At 40.1% G+C, this 19,054-nt stretch overlaps 1 protein-coding gene across 13 annotated transcripts in view; it reads right to left on the bottom strand.

Annotated features, from left to right (window-relative positions):
• Positions 1 to 19,054, bottom strand: part of APC (APC regulator of WNT signaling pathway) — a 201,085-nt gene that overhangs the window by 131,147 nt on the left and 50,884 nt on the right. For 9 of the 13 annotated variants that reach the window (XM_037901538.2, XM_043547784.1, XM_037901544.2 and 6 more), the window contains one exon: positions 15,254 to 15,406. The exons of 1 other annotated variant lie outside the window; for it this stretch is intronic. In XM_037901538.2, coding sequence (XP_037757466.1) covers positions 15,254 to 15,388 — 135 coding nt within the window. In that variant the 5' untranslated portion in view covers positions 15,389 to 15,406. Of the gene's footprint in view, positions 1 to 15,253; positions 15,407 to 17,265; positions 17,473 to 19,054 lie in introns of those variants that run through there. 3 more of the 13 variants (XM_043547781.1, XM_043547783.1, XM_037901545.2) reach the window with 2 other exon arrangements.

Raw genomic sequence — 19,054 nt, 5'->3', positions numbered from 1 at the left:
ATTCTTGTTGGTTGTTATAACCTTAATACATATTCTTCACAACTCAGAGATCGATGTAGGTTTCATTTTTAGAAGGTACACACTATACATTTTTAAAGTGATTTATGTTGAAAACTTTTCAGATTACTTTTACAGCTACATCAGAAAATGAATGATTGTTTGGTTATTTCATTTACCAAAGGTAACTGAAGCAGATATTTATGAAGTCATTGGGAGGTGAACTATCTCCAGTTCAACAGGTTAATCATTAATATTTGGAGGATTTTCTTGCCATGCTGTATTAGAACAGACAGACAGACAGTCCTTTAAATTATTTTAGTTAACTATTTCTCACCTCCATGTGTATATATATATTAACTTAAAAACATTTTTGCTGTTAATAAGCATGTTATCTCTGGAGACACAAATGCACAGTTTGAGAACTGCAAAATTAAGCATCTCTGATGGTATCTTCTAGACTGAGCCCCACTGGGTAGATAGAAAGATGAACCTAAATAATCTATACAGAAGCCCCTGGAACTCCATAAGATTGGGTCCCTCATTCATGAACTATTGGAACTCATTTACAAATCTTTTCTTAAATATTACATGAATATATTGTCTCATACTATAGAATTTATAATCCCTATTCCATGATGAGATATCTTTGAGCTCATGTATCTACCTTTAGACAGTTTTTTCCCCTCAAAATCCAATTTAAATAAAAAAAATCAGATTTTTTTTATTTTTTAAAAATCATTGATTTTTATCCACCCTAGTTTACTCCAGCTCACTAAATTCCCTTTTCAAAAACCTTAGCCCTATCCCATGTTTCTTCCACTTTTTTTATTTATTAATCTTCCTACCTTTTCCCTTTCCCTTTCAATTTGTTTCTGCTTCTATCCGAATTAATCTGCACAAGGGCCAGGCTCTTGTGCAGATTAATTTGAATATTGACTTGTAAAGGCAATGGAAAAAAATCAATGTTGCATTATATTACGCAGAGTCCAACATCCAGTATTAAGGTCAGAGTCTGGATTAAATTCTGCCATGCACATCATTTTTTTTTTTTTTTAATGTTTACAAACAATGGAAAGCATTTCTTACCTATCTTGAACAAGCAAAAAAAGGTTCAAAAATTAGTATTTAAAATTGCCACTTGAAACAAATACAAAAGTATGAATTGCCATTTAAAGCATAAGATTTCTATCATTTTAATTTTCTCAATACTCTGAGATTCTTCTTATAATGTAACATTCTATAGACCACAACTGAGCAAAAACTGGAATTTCCATCACCTGGGAGGTTCCAAAATTTCAACATCTGTTTTTATTCCAAACTGGGACAGCAAGTCAAAATATTAACAGTTTTACAGAATGAAAGTTTGCAAAAAAGTCTATTCAGAAAAGTCAAAATATTTTGCTTCAACACTTTCTACTAAAACAAAATGTTTCAAGATTCCTAAATTAAAATACTTAATCTTGAGTCAGTTTAAACATTGAACATCTACTTAAGGTGCCACAGTGCTTCATGGGAGCTGTAGTTTGGTTGCCTCGTGCCCTCATTCTTCCCTGTGCACAGGACTTCCTGGCTAGGCTACATCTCATGATGTGCCACAGTCACATGATTCCCATATGTCATAACGGGGGGGGGGGGGGGGGGGGGGAGGAGGAGGGAAGAGGTGAAGAGAGAACTGCAGTTCATCAAGGGAGATGTAGTCTGGACAAAGAACCCAGCCTATAGAAAAGAATGGAGGCATGAAGCGTCCGAATTACAACTCTTTGAGCACCATGAATGCATCAAGTGATGGGAAGAGAAGATTTTATTTAATTGCTTAGACACCAATGATGGGAGCCTAACTAATAAACGAGAGCAATTCCAATTCCTCATTTATGAGCATAAATTCAACTTAGTTGGTATTACTGAAATCTGGTTAGAAAATTCACATGATTAGAAATTTTAAAATTGCTGGTTACAATCTATTTAAGGAAGGAAGGATGTAAAGGCAAAAGGGGAGGGAAAGTGGCACTCTACAAAAATGGCATCACCTGTTTCCAAGTCACTGACAATTTGGAAATAAATGATCTTGAATGTTTATGATCCGTGTTCTAACACAAGATAAAGCACAAGATGTTGTACTAGTTGGTGTCTGCTACACACTACCAAATCACACTAGAGAACAGGATGACCGGCTCCTTAGCCACAGGGCCCCGCAGCTAAAACCCAGAGCCTGAGCCCCAGCACTTCCCACGGGGCTGAAGCCAGGAGCCGTGGGGCTGAAGCCCTGACTCCTGAGACCCCCTGGAGAGCTGAAGCCAGGAGCAGCAGGGCTGAATTCCAGAGACCCAATGATCCCCACAGGGCAGAAGCCCTGAGCCCATGGGCAGAGTTGGGGGGTGAGTGGGGGAGACACAGGGGTGTTGTCCCACCTGCCCCTGAAACTACAGTACAAGAGCAGGGCAGACCCAGGGCAGCTCCACCCGCCCCCTCCACCTCCTTCTCTCCCCGCCCCCTGGCCAGGTCAGAGCCACAGTGCAGGACAACTGCTGCTCTGTCTGGTGCCATGAAGCAGGCAGCTGCAGTGTTCCCTTGTCTCCTGCTGCTGCAGGGGGTTGAAGCTGCTCCTCAACTCCAAGCCCCTTTGCTCACACAGCCAGTAAAATCTGCCTGGGCGGGGGGACCTGGCTCTGTGGCTGGCAGAGCCCTCAGGGAACAGGGACCAAAGGGAAGCCCTCCCAGCACACAGTCCCTAGCTACCCCCCTCCCTGCACCCTGAGCTATCCTCCTGCCTGCACACAGACCCCAGATACCCCCCTCCCTTCACCCTGAGCTATCCTCCTGCCCACACACAGCCCCCAGATACACCCCCCCCCTGCATCCTGAGCTATCCTCCTGCCCGCACACAGCCGCCAGATACACCCCCCCTGCATCCTGAGCTATCCTCCTGCCCGCACACAGCCCCCAGATACCCTGCTTCCTGAGCTGTTTTCAAACTTTTTGAGCTGAGCCCCCCACCTCTGAGTTACAATTTTTGGTTGCGCCCACCCTCCACAACCCTGACAGGCTGGGTGGCCTGCTGAGGTGAGTCAGGGGGTATAGGTGGCACTCCCTCCCTAGACCCCACTGTGCATAGCTGGCTCGAGCCCCGCTGGCCCCTGACCACCCAAAATAGAAGTCAAACTATACCTACGCCCGAGCTCTCACCCACTCTGGCCCAGAGCCTCAAGCGCCCCTCTACCCCGCTGGGCCCTGGAGTTTTTATAGCATGTTGTGGGGGGGCCTCAGAGAAGAAAAAAAAAAAAGGTTGAGAACCCCTGCTCTACACCACCTCCCACTGACCTCAGACACAGGGGGCATAGTAAAATGAAAGGGGCTATTTCTGGAGCACCTGTAAGCTCCAACAAATTTCGAGATGCTAGAAATTCCCTTTGTGGCCATTAGCAGCAGTGTCTCTTATAGTTGACTATTATATGGGAGTAGGATGGCATAAAACTGGCCTCAGCATTTGGGAGCTGGAAATAGCTCCTTTGCACACATCCTTCCTCTGCTGTGCCTATAGCTTCTTAGACACATCTGAGAATCCACCCCAATAAGTACGTTTCACAGATGCATTGTTTAGGATAATTTTTTTTATTGATATAGGACCCAAAAACCACAACCAGAGCCCTGCTGTGATAGACATTGCTCACATATGTAATAAAAATAGAGTCCCTGTTCCAAACAGCTTACCAGCATGTGACAACAAGCAACAGGCTGAGAAAAAACAAACCAAGTGGAATACAAGAGAAGCACAAGGTGACAATTATGTTTAGCAGGCTTGGTGCACTAACTGCCTAGACACTAGTGGCACAAAAAGTTCACAATGTTTTGTAGAAGTAAAGCATTAAGTACTAAGTATTTTTCAATGATTACCTTAACTATAGCCAAATATGCTGACATTTTGTATTATATAAAAAGCTCTACTTTCAACACGTTTGCCAATTAAAATCAATACGGCAAATGTTTTTCTGTAATTCCTGGCTAGCATTTATTAAAGTTGATATGTTCCCAGACAGGAGCCAATTAATAAGGGTATTGTATTGGTTTAACTATAACATGGGCATTTCTACTATACAAAAATAGTAGGAGCTATTAAAATTCGTATATAGTTCCCCTAAGATAGATATATAATAATGATTGTATAGTTTATAGTTAGCAATTTGTTGTATTTAAATAAAGCTTTTTGAATGTAAACAGTTATTTAATATTATAACAAAGCTACAGAAAACATCCTTATACCTTTTCTAACATTTTAGTTTAAGTTAATGCAAAGCAGGGATCAACTGTTCACAAAAATATACTTTTTGGAGTTTACTCAGATAATTGCTCTCCAGGACTTTGGACTAGACTTTGTTATCTGTGATTTCTTTGAAGAATCTACTTCAGTTTCTTCTTTCTGTATTAGATGACAGGTATTTTTGACTACAAAGTTCCTGGTAACAAAACCATAGTATTCTTGCCAGCAAGTTAAAGAAGTATGGGCTGGATGAATGGACTGTAAGGTGGATAGAAAGCTGGCTAGATTGTCGGGCTCAACGGGTAGTGATCAATGGCTCCATGTCTAGTTGGCAGCCGGTATTAAGTGGAGTGCCCCAAGGGTCGGTCCTCAGGCCGGTTTTGTTCAATATCTTCATAAATGATCTGGAGGATGGTGTGGATTGCACCCTCAGCAAGTTTGCAGATGACACTAAACTGGGAGGAGAGGTAAATACACTGGAGGGTAGGGATAGGATACAGAGGGACCTAGACAAATTGGAGGATTGGGCCAAAAGAAATCTGATGAGGTTCAACAAGGACAAGTGCAGAGTCCTGCACTTAGGACGGAAGAATCCCATGCACCGCTTCAGACTAGGAACCAAATGGCTCGGCAGCAGTTCTGCAGAAAAGGACCTAGGGGTTACAGTGGACGAGAAGCTGGATATGAGTCAACAGTGTGCCATTGTTGCTAAGAAGGCCAATGGCATTTTGGGCTGTATAAGAAGGGGCATTGCCAGCAGATCGAGGGACGTGATCGTTCCCCTCTATTCGACACTGGTGAGGCCTCATCTGGAGTACTGTGTCCAGTTTTGGGCCCCGCACTATAAGAAGGATGTGGAAAAATTGGAAAGAGTCCAGCAGAGGGCAACAAAAATGTTAAGGGGACTGGAACACATGACTTATCAGGAGAGGCTGAGGGAACTGGGATTGTTTAGTCTACGGAAGAGAAGAATGAGGGGGGATTTGATAGCTGCTTTCAACTATCTGAAAGGGGGTTCCAAAGAGGATGGCTCTAGACTGTTCTCAGTGGTAGCAGATGACAGAACAAGGAGTAACGGTCTCAAGTTGCAGTGGGGGAGATTTAGGTTGGATATTAGGAAAACTTTTTCACTAGGAGGGTGGTGAAACGCTGGAATGCGTTACCTAGGGAGGTGGTGGAATCTCCTTCCTTAGAAGTTTTTAAGGTCAGGCTTGACAAAGCCCTGGCTGGGATGATTTAATTGGGGATCGGTCCTGCTTTGAGCAGAGGGTTGGACTAGATGGCCTCCTGAGGTCCCTTCCAACCCTGATATTCTATGATTGTATGAAAACTACTCTAGACCATAACCCATACTAATATAGTTGACTTTTCCCCTAACAAAAGGGTACAGTATCTTAGCTCCTAAAGCCACTGAGAGGAACCACTGATACAACTTTTATAGCATACATATTGTTCTGCCTTGGGAACCAGATTCTCAAATGTTTGTTTTGGAGTCTATAATTTTAATGACTAGTGCATAATAAAACACAAAAAGAAAAACGTAGCATATTAACTTCAAATCTTAAATAAGCACTTCAGTTACAGAAGTTGTAGTTGTAATGTATTTGGTCACTGAAAATAAAAATACTCATGGTTACCTAATACCAATCTAATCCATATTAGTAGAACGTTTAGAACAGTAGCCATTATGTGAAATTAAAAATAAACAGTTCTCCCTTCCACATCGCCAGGAGATTTTACTATTACCAAATCTAAAGGTCAAGTTTTAAAAAGTAGATTTTCCTTTCTCTATGCCCTACCAAAACCTTCCACTGTATGTAAACAAAAATATTTTCTCTGCAGTTTTTAGAGTAAAAAGAGGGCATCACAATCACTGCACATGCTTGCAAAAGTGCCATGGGTTGCATTAGTTTCTCCACCTTTAGGGCTCAGACTTCTGCATAAAGCTGAACGGGCTTCCACTGACTATACTGCCATCCTGCATGGGAATTATCTCCAACAAGCTTCCAAAGAAATGTCTGCTGCCTTAGGAGAAAAAAAATTCCTTTAGACTCCACTGGAATTTCCCCTTTTGGGAAGGGGCGGGGGGTGAATGGGATCTGTGTTTGAGTTTCTTCTAGCCATGGTCCACCACAAAAGGAAGCTGCCTCAAACTCCCATTACCAACAAGGCGGCCCATTAGTAGGGCCTCAAACACAAGAGGCATCTCCTTTTGGAGACTGGTCCTCCTGGTAGTCTTAGCTGTGAGAAGGTTCTGCTTGCAGTGTACCAGAAAAGGTCTTATTGCTAAGGTTACGTTTTTGTCATGGGTATTTTTAGTCAAAGTAACAGACAGGTTGAAGGCAATAAACAAAAATTCACGAAGCCCACAACCTATCCTTTACTTTTACTAAGAAACCCCTGACTTTTACTAAGAATCCCTAGCGGGCGCTGACTGCCAGCTGCTGCACCAGTCCCACACCACTCCTCCTGTGGCATTGACCCAGCCCTGGGGACCTCTGCTCCTGATCTGCTGGCCCCAGTAGCGGCTGATCCAGCAGCTGATGCTCCTGGGTGGGGGCTGACAACCACTCCAGCCCTGCTGCTGAGGCAGGCTGAAGATGTCACAGAAGTCTGTTGAAGTCATGGAATCCATGACCTCTGCGACAGAATCAGATCCTTACTTATTGCATTTGCAGAACAGCCAAATAGCCCGCTTAAAGTCATCCCACTGCTAGGTGCTCTGAAGCAAGCAAAGAGTTTGTTTACACTAGAAAAAGTGTTCAAGATTAGATCAGGGTTAGTTACAAGATCATAGCAAGCCCCAATCTAGGCTCAACCACTTTTCTTAGTCTAGCTGTAACACAAAAGAGATCAGGACTGAGGGAACTGGAAATTTGGATGCATGCCCCTCAGCAATTTATAGGGATACGAGAAGATGCAGTAGGGATTGTAGTGAATAGGAAAGGGAACAAAGGTCAGCACTCTACCGTTGAGCATAAGGGTAGCATCAGTTTTCACCAACTATTGCCCTTTTCTAAATTAAATGTTTTATTGGGTGAAGTAAACCATAAAGGAAGAACCACAATCAAAGAAGAAGACAGAAAGGTAACAGTCATATTCACTCACACTGGACAATAACTTATATTTATTCACTGTTTATGTTGTAAGTAAATATATTGTCCAATGTATAACATATGTACATTGGCCTGATTGCTTCTGAATTATATAAACATAAGGTAAATATTCACAAAATAAAGTATTCATACTTAAGTTTTGACAAATGCATTAATTTTTAAATATTGCTACTTTATATCTTTCCTGTCCTTCACAGAAGCCATAAAAAACTTAAAAAGCTTTACAAAATTAATATCTTTCTCTACCAATAGTTCCTGATGGTTGCATGGTCAAAATACTATTATTGTCTCTTTATTTTCATTATGTAATTAAAGCAAACCTTCTGGTCCAATTCCACCCTGCCTGTTAATGTTGTGCCCCTTATTTATATCTGATATGAGACAACAATTAAATAAAGTAATTTCATGTCAAAGAGGAACACAAAACAATGCATTCAGTAAATTAAATGTTTCTATAACTTGCGTTAAAACTGTCTTAATGCTAAAATTTAAAGACAGCTCAAAGTTAATATGCTGGAATGCATCTCAATAGTGATCAGAAACAGAGCAAGAAATGAACAGGATAACAATGTATTTTAATGTATTTTGAATTTATGTTAAGGAATGCACCGTAAAACATGTCACTTTCTGAATCACAATAGCAGAATTTTATCTAAAAGTAGCTGTCATAAGGAGTATGTTAACACTTACTGCCTCCTTTCCCTGTGGATTCTTAGTCTTTCAACTGCTGAGAATTTTTGGCAAGTGCATATAGAATAAAATATCCTCTTTCCCATCACCAAATATCACAGCATATGGTGTGCTAAAGCTCTTCCTGATTATTTGCAGTTAGATCAACATTAATATTCTGAATTTAACTTTTTGTAATTGAAACAGATAACATGATTAAGGCTACGTTTTAGTCTCGGGTATTTTTAATAAAAGTCAGGTCACAGGCAGTAAATAAAAATTCACAGCCTCTGACCTGTCCATGACTTCTACTATAGCCCACAAGTTTTAGTTAGGGGTAGAGGGGCTGCCCGGGGGTGCCGCTAGTGTTTGGGGGGAGGGGCGGCACCACGGGTGGCAGCATGCAGCCCAGGACCCCCACTGGTCTTGGGAGGGGGTTGGCGGGGCCAGCAGGCTCCCTACCTGGCTCTATGCCTGCCCCCCTCCCGCAGCAGCAGCAGAGTTTGGGTGTGGCAGGGCACACAGGGTTGGGGCACGGGACGGGGTGAGGTGGGCTCTGGGCGGCGCTTACCTTGGGGGCTCCCTGGGAGTGGTGACATCCCCCTCGCTCAGCTCCTAGGCAGAGGCGTGGCCAGGCAGCTCTGCACACTGCCTCTGCCCAGAGTGCTGGCTTCACAGCTCCCATTGGCTGGAAACCGCAGCCAACGGGAGCTGCGGGGGCAGTGCCTGCAGGTGGAGGCAGTGCACAGAGCTGCCTTTCCCCCCCGGAGCTGAGTGAGGGGGATGTGGAGCCCACCAGGTAAGCACCGTCCAGAGCCCATCTCACCCCGTCCTGTGCCCCAACCCTGCCCCCTCCCACAGTAACTCTGCTACTGCTGGGGGGACGTGATGCGGTGGCCCAAGACTGCCCCAGCAGCAGCCGGTGCGACTGGCGCAGGGCTGCCTGAGCTGCCTATGAGCCAGGCACACTGGCCGCTGCAGAAGTCACAGAGGTTAGGGAAAGTCACGGAATCCAAGACTTCTGTGACAAATTCGCAGCCTTAAACATGATTAACAGAGCAGAATCACTGATCGAGGTGCCAAATACTTTATTTTTACACTCTACTGCTGCTACTAGCTCTGTTTTATTCAACTATGTTATCAGCAAGGTGTGTATTTTTTCTGCTTTTAAAAAAGTATTTAACAGGAATGGTGTTGAAATGAAAAAGTAACCAATGACTTTCTGGCAGAGCTTAGCTAACTAGAGTTTAAAAGCTATTTACATAGAAACTCTGTGGAACATACACATCCTGTATTTTTTTCAACTTACTTTTGTTTATTAATTTCATCAAGTGTTTCTATTCTGATCTAACAAACTGTGTACTAAACGTGCTTTGTTCTCTACTACTTCTGTTTTTAACATGGGAATATAATTTACATTTAGCACTATGAAGAAAATGAAAAAGCAACTTTTGCATTGACAACAAAGGAAAAAAATGTATGCACACTTTTGGAGTACTGCTCCAAATCATCACTTTAAATCAGTCCAAACAAGAATAGTGATAGAGCACCCTTAAAACATAACCACAATTGTGCACAAACAAACAGCAATAAAAGGGTCATCCTCAAGTTTATACTGTATAGTAAGAAATGCAGTCACAGTAAATATTGAGGGCCAGATTCTGCTCTCAGTGGAGTTACTCCAGATATACATCAGTGTAACAGAGAAAAATCTAGTCTTGTGTATTAACTCTTATAAAGGGAATACACTGAGGGAAAGCAGATGGGAGAATTAAATATATAAACCTCTTATGTATTGAGAAAGAATCCAGCTTGCACTCTTACCTCTGCTTTTAACCCCCTACAGAGGTAGGTAGATAGCTGCTCACATAAATTAATTCTGATTCCTAGACTTAAGTGAAATGCTTGACATTTTACTATAGCTACATGTGGATGGAGGAGAAAGGAAATGGAAGCTGTTGAATTTCTAGAAGAGTTATGCAGAATACTATAAACTGAAAAGTGGGGTGAAATCTATTCATACGTAGAACACTAAGGCTGTATCTATCTCTCTATCTCTCTATATATCTATATCTATATATAAAAAGTCTTTTACAGTAGGATAACTAATGCCCCTTAGCTATCCTGCTGTAAATCCTAGTGCAGCCAAGACATCTGTAGTTTTTACTGCAAGGTAGCTAGGCAGGGTCAACACTATACCTGCCCCTTCTTAATCTTCCAGTAAAACTACAATGCTACATATATTTCTAAAAAACTTTAAATAAAACTAAGGTCTGACAAGAAGAGTACTATACTTACAGATGAAAAAGGGTGTGGACAACTTTAACACTTGTGACAGGGTCACGCCGGATGGCTATAGGAGGGTAATAGAAGGCAGATATATTAGCCCCAGGCTAAGTAGGTCCCTTTTCCCTGGGTAAGGTAACAGGGAAGGTTCCAGAACAATCAGGAACCTTCTGGAGACAATTAAGACAGACAGGCTGATTAGAACACCTGCAGCCAATCAAGAAGCTGCTAGAATCAATTAAGGCAGGCTAATCAGGGCACCTGGGTTTAAAAAAGGAGCTCACTTCAGTTTGTGGGGCATGTGTAAGGAGCAGGGAGCAAGAGGCGCTCGGAGCTGAGAGTAAGAATGCATATCGTTGGAGGACTGAGGAGTACAAGCATTATCAGACACCAGGAGGAAGACCCTATGGTGAGGATAAAGAAGGTGTTGGGAAGAGGCCACGGGGAAGTAGCCCAGGGAGTTGTAGCTGTCGCATAGCTGTTCCAGGAGGTACTCTAGACAGCTACATTCCACAGGGCCCTGGGCTGGATCCCGGAGTAGAGGGCTGGCCCGGGTTCCCCCCAAACCTCCCAACTCCTGGTCAGACACAGGAGTTGACCTGGACTGTGGGTTCACGAAAACAGCCGAACTGAGGGCTGCCATGAAGCTCCAAGGCAAGCAAATCCGCCAATAAGTGCAAGACCCACCAAGGCAGAGGAGGAACTTTGTCACACACTATACTGCTTTTTTGTTTCTTTATTGATTTTACAGGCTTTTACCAAGAGTAAATAAAGCTGTAAGCTCCAGTTTCCTTCCAAATTTATCAATAGTCTGAATTTTATGTTTTATCATCTTCTAGAATCTTCAAGCTTTCTTCAGTTTTTATGGACCAATATAAGCAGTCTTGATCACAAAACACCATATTTGCTCATTTACAGAGCATATTTTACTTTCTTGCACTGCTGCATCTCATTTGACACACAGCCAATGGCAACACTTGCATCTCTTCTGTAAACTATAATTGGTTTGAAGAGGGGTTTGTACTTTTTTAAACAGTTAATTCTTGAAATGCCATGAAAGTTTAAAAAATAAGTTGGACATTGTTTCCTTGATCATTTGTAGCACTCCTTACAATACTGCACATCCAGTCTCATTTACCATTGTAGCTCTCTTTATAGATATATAGTGGAGTCGCATCTTACTAGGGTTAGGTTCTAAAGTCAGCGTGTAAGGCGAAAATCACATATAGTCAAAATTACCCTTGAAAATCCCTTAAATCGCAAACCGGAGTGCCGCAGGGTGGCCAGGAGCATCGTCTATGATTAGCAACACTTTAAAGTCAAGTCCTTTCTCTTCGAGGTACCGCTTGACCTCCGGAATGAAACACTTGTGGAACCAACCCAGAAATAATGCTGCCATCACCCAAGCCTTTTTATTTGATTGCCAGAACACAGGTAGGAGATTTTTGTTCTTGCCTTGTAGGGCACGAGGATTTGTAGCCTTGCAGAGCAAGCTCGGCTTTATTAAATGCCCAGCCGCATTGCCACAGAACAACACAGTCATACAGTCTTTAGCTGCTTTGAAGCCAGGAGCTTGTCTTTTTGATTTTGAAGTGTAAGTGCGGTTGGGCATTTTTTTCCAGAAGAGCCCAGTCTCGTCAGCATTAAAAACCTGTTCCGGAAGATAGCCCTTTTCTTCTATGATTTTCTTTAATTGTTCGGGGTAGTCTAGACGCGATAAATCGACCCCCAAGCGCACTCCCGTCGACTCCTGTACTCCACTGCAGCAAGAGGCGCAGGCAGAGTCAACGGGGGAGCGACAGCAGTCAACTCACCGTAGTGAAGACACCGCAGTGAGTAGATCTAAGTATGTAGACTTCAGCTCCGTTATTCAAGTAGCTGAAGTTGTGTAACTTAGATCGATTCCCCCCGAGCGCATATAGTTGAATTCGTGTAAGTTAAATGCGTGTATGATGCGAGTCACCTGTACACAGAAACAGTTTCCTCTTTCAGACTTTGTATCTGTAAGATTAGCTAATTATAAACTTTTAATTCTAATACTAAACCCTTGCATTTTTTGAAACTGGCAGATTATTAAGAATGAGACATCTGCACCCAATTCTCTCTCCACTATCACTTAGAATTACATAATTACCAATTTCTTTAAAATATTAACTTTTTAAAATGCTTTCTTTAAAATCTACTCACAAAAATGTGATAAATAGATTTTCCCCGCAACTGCTAATATTAAAGGATTATCCACAAAACTGTAGGTCAAAGTGACAAATTTAAATAAAGATTTTAACAATCCAGAGAATAGATAACATCTATTTGTGATTATTCTAGTACAGGTCAAATAGAGGATGTCAGACTATGACTATGTTTCTGTAAAAATTCTACAAACCCAGGAGATCTCACTATTTTTTTCCTTTGGTAGTTTCTCCTCTTTGGGGTTTTATTTGGTGTCAGGTCTGCTAAAGCTCTACATCAACTCATGAACAATGGCAGAGTACATCCCAAAGTAGAGAGTAATTTTTGAGACAGAGTATTTGGAATTTCACTTGTTCATATGGTGTTGACAGGGCTTTCATCCACTCCATTTCTGTGTCTACTTCTGCTAATTATTTTTCTTTATAAACATTTCATCCATACTTCATTGTGGCATTTGTGCTATACAAACACTGACTTTAGCTGTGAAGGCAAGTAGCTTCCTCTAAGGGAACAAAATCACTGTCTTAGCCACTGCTAAAGACTATGAAAGAAAAATTAAGAAAAAAGAATTTAAAGTATATCTATGGTGCATGCAGCCCAAGTTCAAAGATTATCCCAGGACCATTCCCATCCCCAGGTTTACTGCATAAGGGCAACCAATACTACTGATCAGCCTGCAAAATAAATCAAAGCAGGGCTAGACAACTTTTTCATATACAAGCGAGGGCCAATATCAAAGATAAAGAGGGAAAAGACAGCACACAACATGAGGTCCCAGTTAATGCTAGTGAGAAGCCAGTTCCTATCACTAGCTTCTGCAAAAGAAGGCGGCTTAGTATTCCTACCACGATGCTGTCCCTAGATCTTTCTGGTGATCTCCATCTTTCACATAGACCTTTGGCTTCTAAGTGTCTGGTAAGTCTGAAACACTTTCCTATCTCTAGGTGTTCTTATTTTCCTTATTTCATCCCAGAATCTTAAGGAGAGAAAGTATCTGCTACTCCCTACTCCTCATTCCTGACTGCAGTGAAAGAAGCGGGAGATGACATACTGGAAAGCTCTTGTGAAAATATCATCCTTGATATTTTTAAAGTTTTTTTTTTTTAAATATAATTTTCCTGGTAAATATTCATTGAAAAAACATGACTAGAATTGAATTTAGCATCAAGCAGCTGGTGTAAAAGGCTGTGATTTCGTCCCAAACTGAAGCAGAGATATTTTCATAATATACTGTAAAAGGGCAATGCAAGGATTAAAATATATATCTGTACTGGCAAAAAATGCAATTCTTTGACAAACTATCATGTCTGATGGCAGTTTAGACCAGAACAAACGAACAAAAAAAGGCTTGCGCTAATGGGGGTGTAGTTTTCAAGCTACATACGGGAAAGAAAGTTCAATGAAAAGTATCTTTTTAAAAAAATTACTACATTCAATAGCAAAAGTGAGGAAGCTACCAAATTTTGCAAAGCTATATAATAAAAATGAAAAATTACTTAGCAAACAGCTGCCATCTGAATTGTGATCAATTGAGGCAGCAAACAAGCAAATGTTGTTCAGCATTTTAGTGCCAGAGAGAGGCTGGAGGCTTCCCAATGTCCCATCCCTCCCACTTCCTGTTCACCTGACCCCTCCAATCCCTCACTTCCCCATCCATCCCCATTAAGCCCCCCCCTCCCACTACACTCCAACTTCCCTCTCCTTATTTCCACCTACTCTTCTACCCCTAATCACCTACCCTTCCCAGCAATCACTGCATGTATAATTTATTTTCTTTTCAGAAATAGTTCTGGTGACTTCTGAATATTCTGCTGTACTCAGATTACATTTCCCCAAAACGAAAACACTCCATGTTGGAGCAACATGCCTCCTTTTATTTATTTATTTATTATTATTATTTCTTCAAAATTCTGCTCTGGGTTGGATTTGAACTCACAATGATTATGGGGAGTGCAGATTCATTGGCTAGAAAATTTCCTTGGCGCTACACAGGTCCTGTGAATCTTAGGTGCTGGAACACCTAGCTGGAGAAGCAAACTATATGTAATTTGATTTCCCCCAAACAGGTTAACAGATGTCATGCACTTTGTTTGGGTAACCCTCAACCATTGGAGAACCTGGTACAATCTCAGCCATGGTTTATATCTATCTGTGTCCAAAAATTGGCTACCAGAATAAGTGAACTTTAAGGAAAAGAAAAGAAAAGAAAAATTCTGGGCGCTGTATCTCAGGAACCTTTTGTTCAAATAACCCCAAATTTAGTTCACTAACCTAAACCATGTACTCCTCTGAGGTACACAATTTCAAGACAATCCGATTAGTCATAAAGATTTTAGAGCACTTTGAACAGTAGCACTATAAATAGAAAGTTGGTCTTAATCTTAACTATATTTGTCAAACTATGTCATCAGACTAGACTTCCTGCTAGGAAGTACTGTCGCGGAAAAACGGCAGTAATCATTAATACACACCAGAATATAAGAGGATATCAAAAACTGGAAGATGGTTCTAAAAACAGTTTTGAAATTGTTTTTATTTTCTTAATGAAAACTTTCTTGAAAGAAATTAGACTTGATCAATACACTTCTTTAAAGATATTGCAAGAGGATTTTTGTCGGAATCTAAAACCACATAAGATCCCTAAGCATCTAATAACCCTTAATGTTCATACAGAAATATTCCAAAACAAAAGGTTACATCAAAAGCTTCCCTGTACACAGGAACACTCTTTTAATACCTTCATATTAGATGCCTCAGTTTCCAGTTTTGTAAGATGATTTGAGTTGTCCTCTAGTTCTTGTCGTAGGTTTGAGTTCTCCATCTTTAGCGCCTCAACTTGCTTTAACAACTGATCATACGAAGCTGCAGCCATCCTGGGCTACCCCTGAACCTAAAAAAACCACAGGTTTTTAGTCCAAGTGTTTCAGAAAAAAAGCATTGTGAACTTTGAGGCAATTCTACCTCTCTTCTCTTCCCCAGTTTCTAAAGTTTAATATGAACATTTATTAAATTACTAAATTTATAATCAATATGACAAATTCAAGGAAGAAGGAAAGACTTACAAGTTGTTAGAAGTTTTATATCTGCTAATCTTAAAAATACATAAATAAATTGATCAGGAAATATTTATTTAGATATATGATGCAATATCCATTACCATGGCTGCTGTATAAGAAGATAAACACAAACAAGAAGGAGAGAAAAAGTATGGGAGAATGTTTTTGTGTCTTAGTTTTGTGAGGACAAAAAGTAAAGTAAGTGAAAGCAAAAAATGCTCTAAGTCTTAGGGAGACTTACTGACATCAGAGAAGGCTCCACATTACACACAAGGCGTTGACAAGTAAATTGGCAATTACCTAAATATTTATATCATGCTCATCACTGTGCAATGTAAGCAACAAGAGGAAAGATGTGGCCAAGGTGGTATGAAAGCCATTAGGATAATATTCTTTGCTCTTTGTGTATGACCTGAGTAAAGACTTATTAACAGCTTATTTTTAGAACAATCAATAAGCATTTATAAACTGTTCCTGAAAGACATTCATCACCTACAAATCTCAGGAAGCCACTGGGATTTCTGGGTGACCAGCACCTCTCAAGATAAGGCTTATGGAGACTGTGGGTCAAAGGATAACAGATATAAATATTCAAGAGACTTAACACAAAACATCTTAAAACAGTATCAAATGTAGCAGCAGTCCCAACAGAGAGGTTTTGCAACTGTAGCAGTCTTTACTTCTAGAGACCTGCAATATATTTCCAACACTATGTGTGATCTGATTGCACAGCAGCAGAAATAACTGATTATTTTTAAAATTAAGATATTACACATAGAAAATAGGGAGAAAGAGAGCAGGAAAGGTAAGAAATGACAAAATAAAAGGTTGATTATATTGTTATTACTAACATTTTTATCAACAGAAGCTGTAATTGAAATATTACGAATTAACAATACCACTAGCAAATCAACATGGATTGGTCAGTAATCTTCATTTGTGGGAAAGTAATGATATTTGTGATTCCAGCCCAAGATAGCACCACTGCCATTCATGTATCCAAATGCATGTTTTTCTGCCATTTTGTAATAATTATATTGCAAAACCTCAAGCAAATTGGGTCCTATGATGACTTTAATAGTTAGCACACAGTAAGAATTGTGCAACTAACATTCAGTAGTATGAAGTAATGTAAATAGGTTGGTCAAATTTGATATATTTCACAATGAGAGTTAATCTCTTAATCATCTGCCATTCAGCAGAAAAATAGCAGGCTTAACATTTCATACATGCACACATCATCTTATCACCTTGTCAACCTTACAGAAAGAATTTCCTATCTGAATATGGCATAAGACATTAAACCTACAACTCAAAAGAGAAATATAGAAGGCTTAGAAGTTGGTATATTCATCTTCTAGTCATGACTGTGCTACTTTGGGAATTTCCTTAAATCTAAAATTTCAGATTTAAAATCTTGTCTTGAATACACTGCATACATGTACAGTCTGCAAACTATTCAGTACCTTCAGAACTGTACCCAAGACCACCTAAAAAACTAATTTGTTGTAAATTTCAAGTATACACTTTGAAAAGTCTCTCTAATCGACCTAAGTTTATTTAGCTCACTTGATGAAAACAAAGCCCACACTGATGATCAGAGGAATAGGAATAAAAGTACATAGATGCTATCTGATAAACCTTCTTACCCTCTGATTTTAGGAAGCAAACTTTCACATCCCAATCATCTCACCTCATTCAAGAAGCCGGGCTAAGAAGGGAATGAATCATTTGAGGAACTGACTGCAGTGAGAGGGTGCAAGAGTGTCCCAGAAAAATCCCAAATTTCTTCCATGCTGTGGCCACATTAGGAATGAGGCTCCATTTTGGAGAAATTAAGGCGCTCTGAAATCATTAGCTCTGCTCAATGGAGTCTGTGTTGATAAAAAGTTAATTCTACCTAAAAGGCAGAGTGATGGTAAATAGGTTGTTTGATTATCGTATGTGATGTAACGTGAACATATCAATATTTATATAAAACTGTGCACACACTCTCCCATTTTACATTCTTTGTTTTACACATTTCATTTATTTGTTAACTATCTGCCTACCTAAGAAATAAAACTAATAACTGCAGTGTTCCGTTTCTTTCTATAGCTACAGTGAGCAATCCCACACTAGTCCTACACTGGACTAGATCTATGGACTTTTCCATCTCTAATTTCTACAACAGTATTTTATCAGTCTTTAAGGCTTGTAACGTCAACACCATCTCTGTGTTCATTTCAGGTTATAGGATTACACCAGGTGGCAAATTTAATTGATCATTTGCTGCACCTTTGAAACGTCAGGAAGAGAGATACCTCACTTTGCCATCTGTTTATTAAAGCACTGCATTTTAAATTTAATCAACAGGTGGTAGTATTATGAGTATTGAGCATCTGCATCAGATTTTATTTATTTTATAAATTAGGTTGGTCAGTGGTGAGAGGGAGAGTAATGAATATGAAACCAAAGTCTGCCAGTCTTGCTCATGCTGATGGTCTTTACTCAAGCATGTAGTCTCCTTGAAGTCAGTGGGACTAGTTGCATAAAAGAGTTATAACATCGCCAGAATTCAATGGAGAAAAATGGAAGATGAGAGGATCTGAACAGAGTGGAAGAATGGTAAGTGGATAACCCTAATTAAGAGATTCTTAAATAAAAAATGAGCTCAGAGTTTGTTTGGGGGGGTTTTTTGGGCAGGGGTGTTAAAATCAGTAAAGTTCTAATCATGAAAGCTTTTTAAAAAGGCAATGTACCTTTTGTGATATTTATCACAAAGAAAGTAAAAAAAAAAAAATAAAAGATTGTTCAATATACCAAAACTCAGTGAAATCTGAAACAGGTTGTAAATCAGGTAGATTAAATGCAACTCAAATTGGCTATATGTTTTAATATAATCAGTCCCAAATCCAGTAAACAATATTAGCCTTTAATGTGTCTTTGGACATAACATACTGTGGGGTCACTTTATCAAATGAAAGGGGGAAAAGTTCCACCCCTAAAACACAGTAATAAAAACTGATTTATTTTTTCCTTTCAGAAAGTCCCTCAGTGGCAGGACTAGGTACTGAATGCTCTCAAGTAACCAAGTTAAGAGGGGCATGCAGCACATGGTTAATTTGAAGCTTGCTTTTCCCCATTCTGCTCTCAGATTAATTCAACTGAGCCAGCAAGCCTCAGAGCTGAATTTAAAAATTGACTTCAGCTGTCCAATTTTGTTTAATTGCCTCAAATTGTTGCTATTAACCAGAAAGCCAATATAAAAATTAAAGAGTGTGGGTTCTCAAAAAACTGAAGATTCATTGAAAGCTGAGGGTTTCGTGGAAGTGTGTAATTTTCATTGGGGGGGGGGAAAGGAATGCATTTTGATAAGGTCCAAACATTCTGTTTTGACATTTTGGAACAGAACACTATAATATAAAATAAATTTCTAAATGAAAAATTGACTTCAATTTAAAAAAAATCAAAACCAGAACAAAACATTTTGATAGACATGA

This window comes from Chelonia mydas, chromosome 5 (genome assembly GCF_015237465.2).
Source record: "Chelonia mydas isolate rCheMyd1 chromosome 5, rCheMyd1.pri.v2, whole genome shotgun sequence".
In the NCBI taxonomy this organism is placed as follows: domain Eukaryota; kingdom Metazoa; phylum Chordata; order Testudines; family Cheloniidae; genus Chelonia; species Chelonia mydas.
Note: the sequence above shows the minus strand (reverse complement) of the source record. Positions and strands in the feature narration are given on the sequence as shown.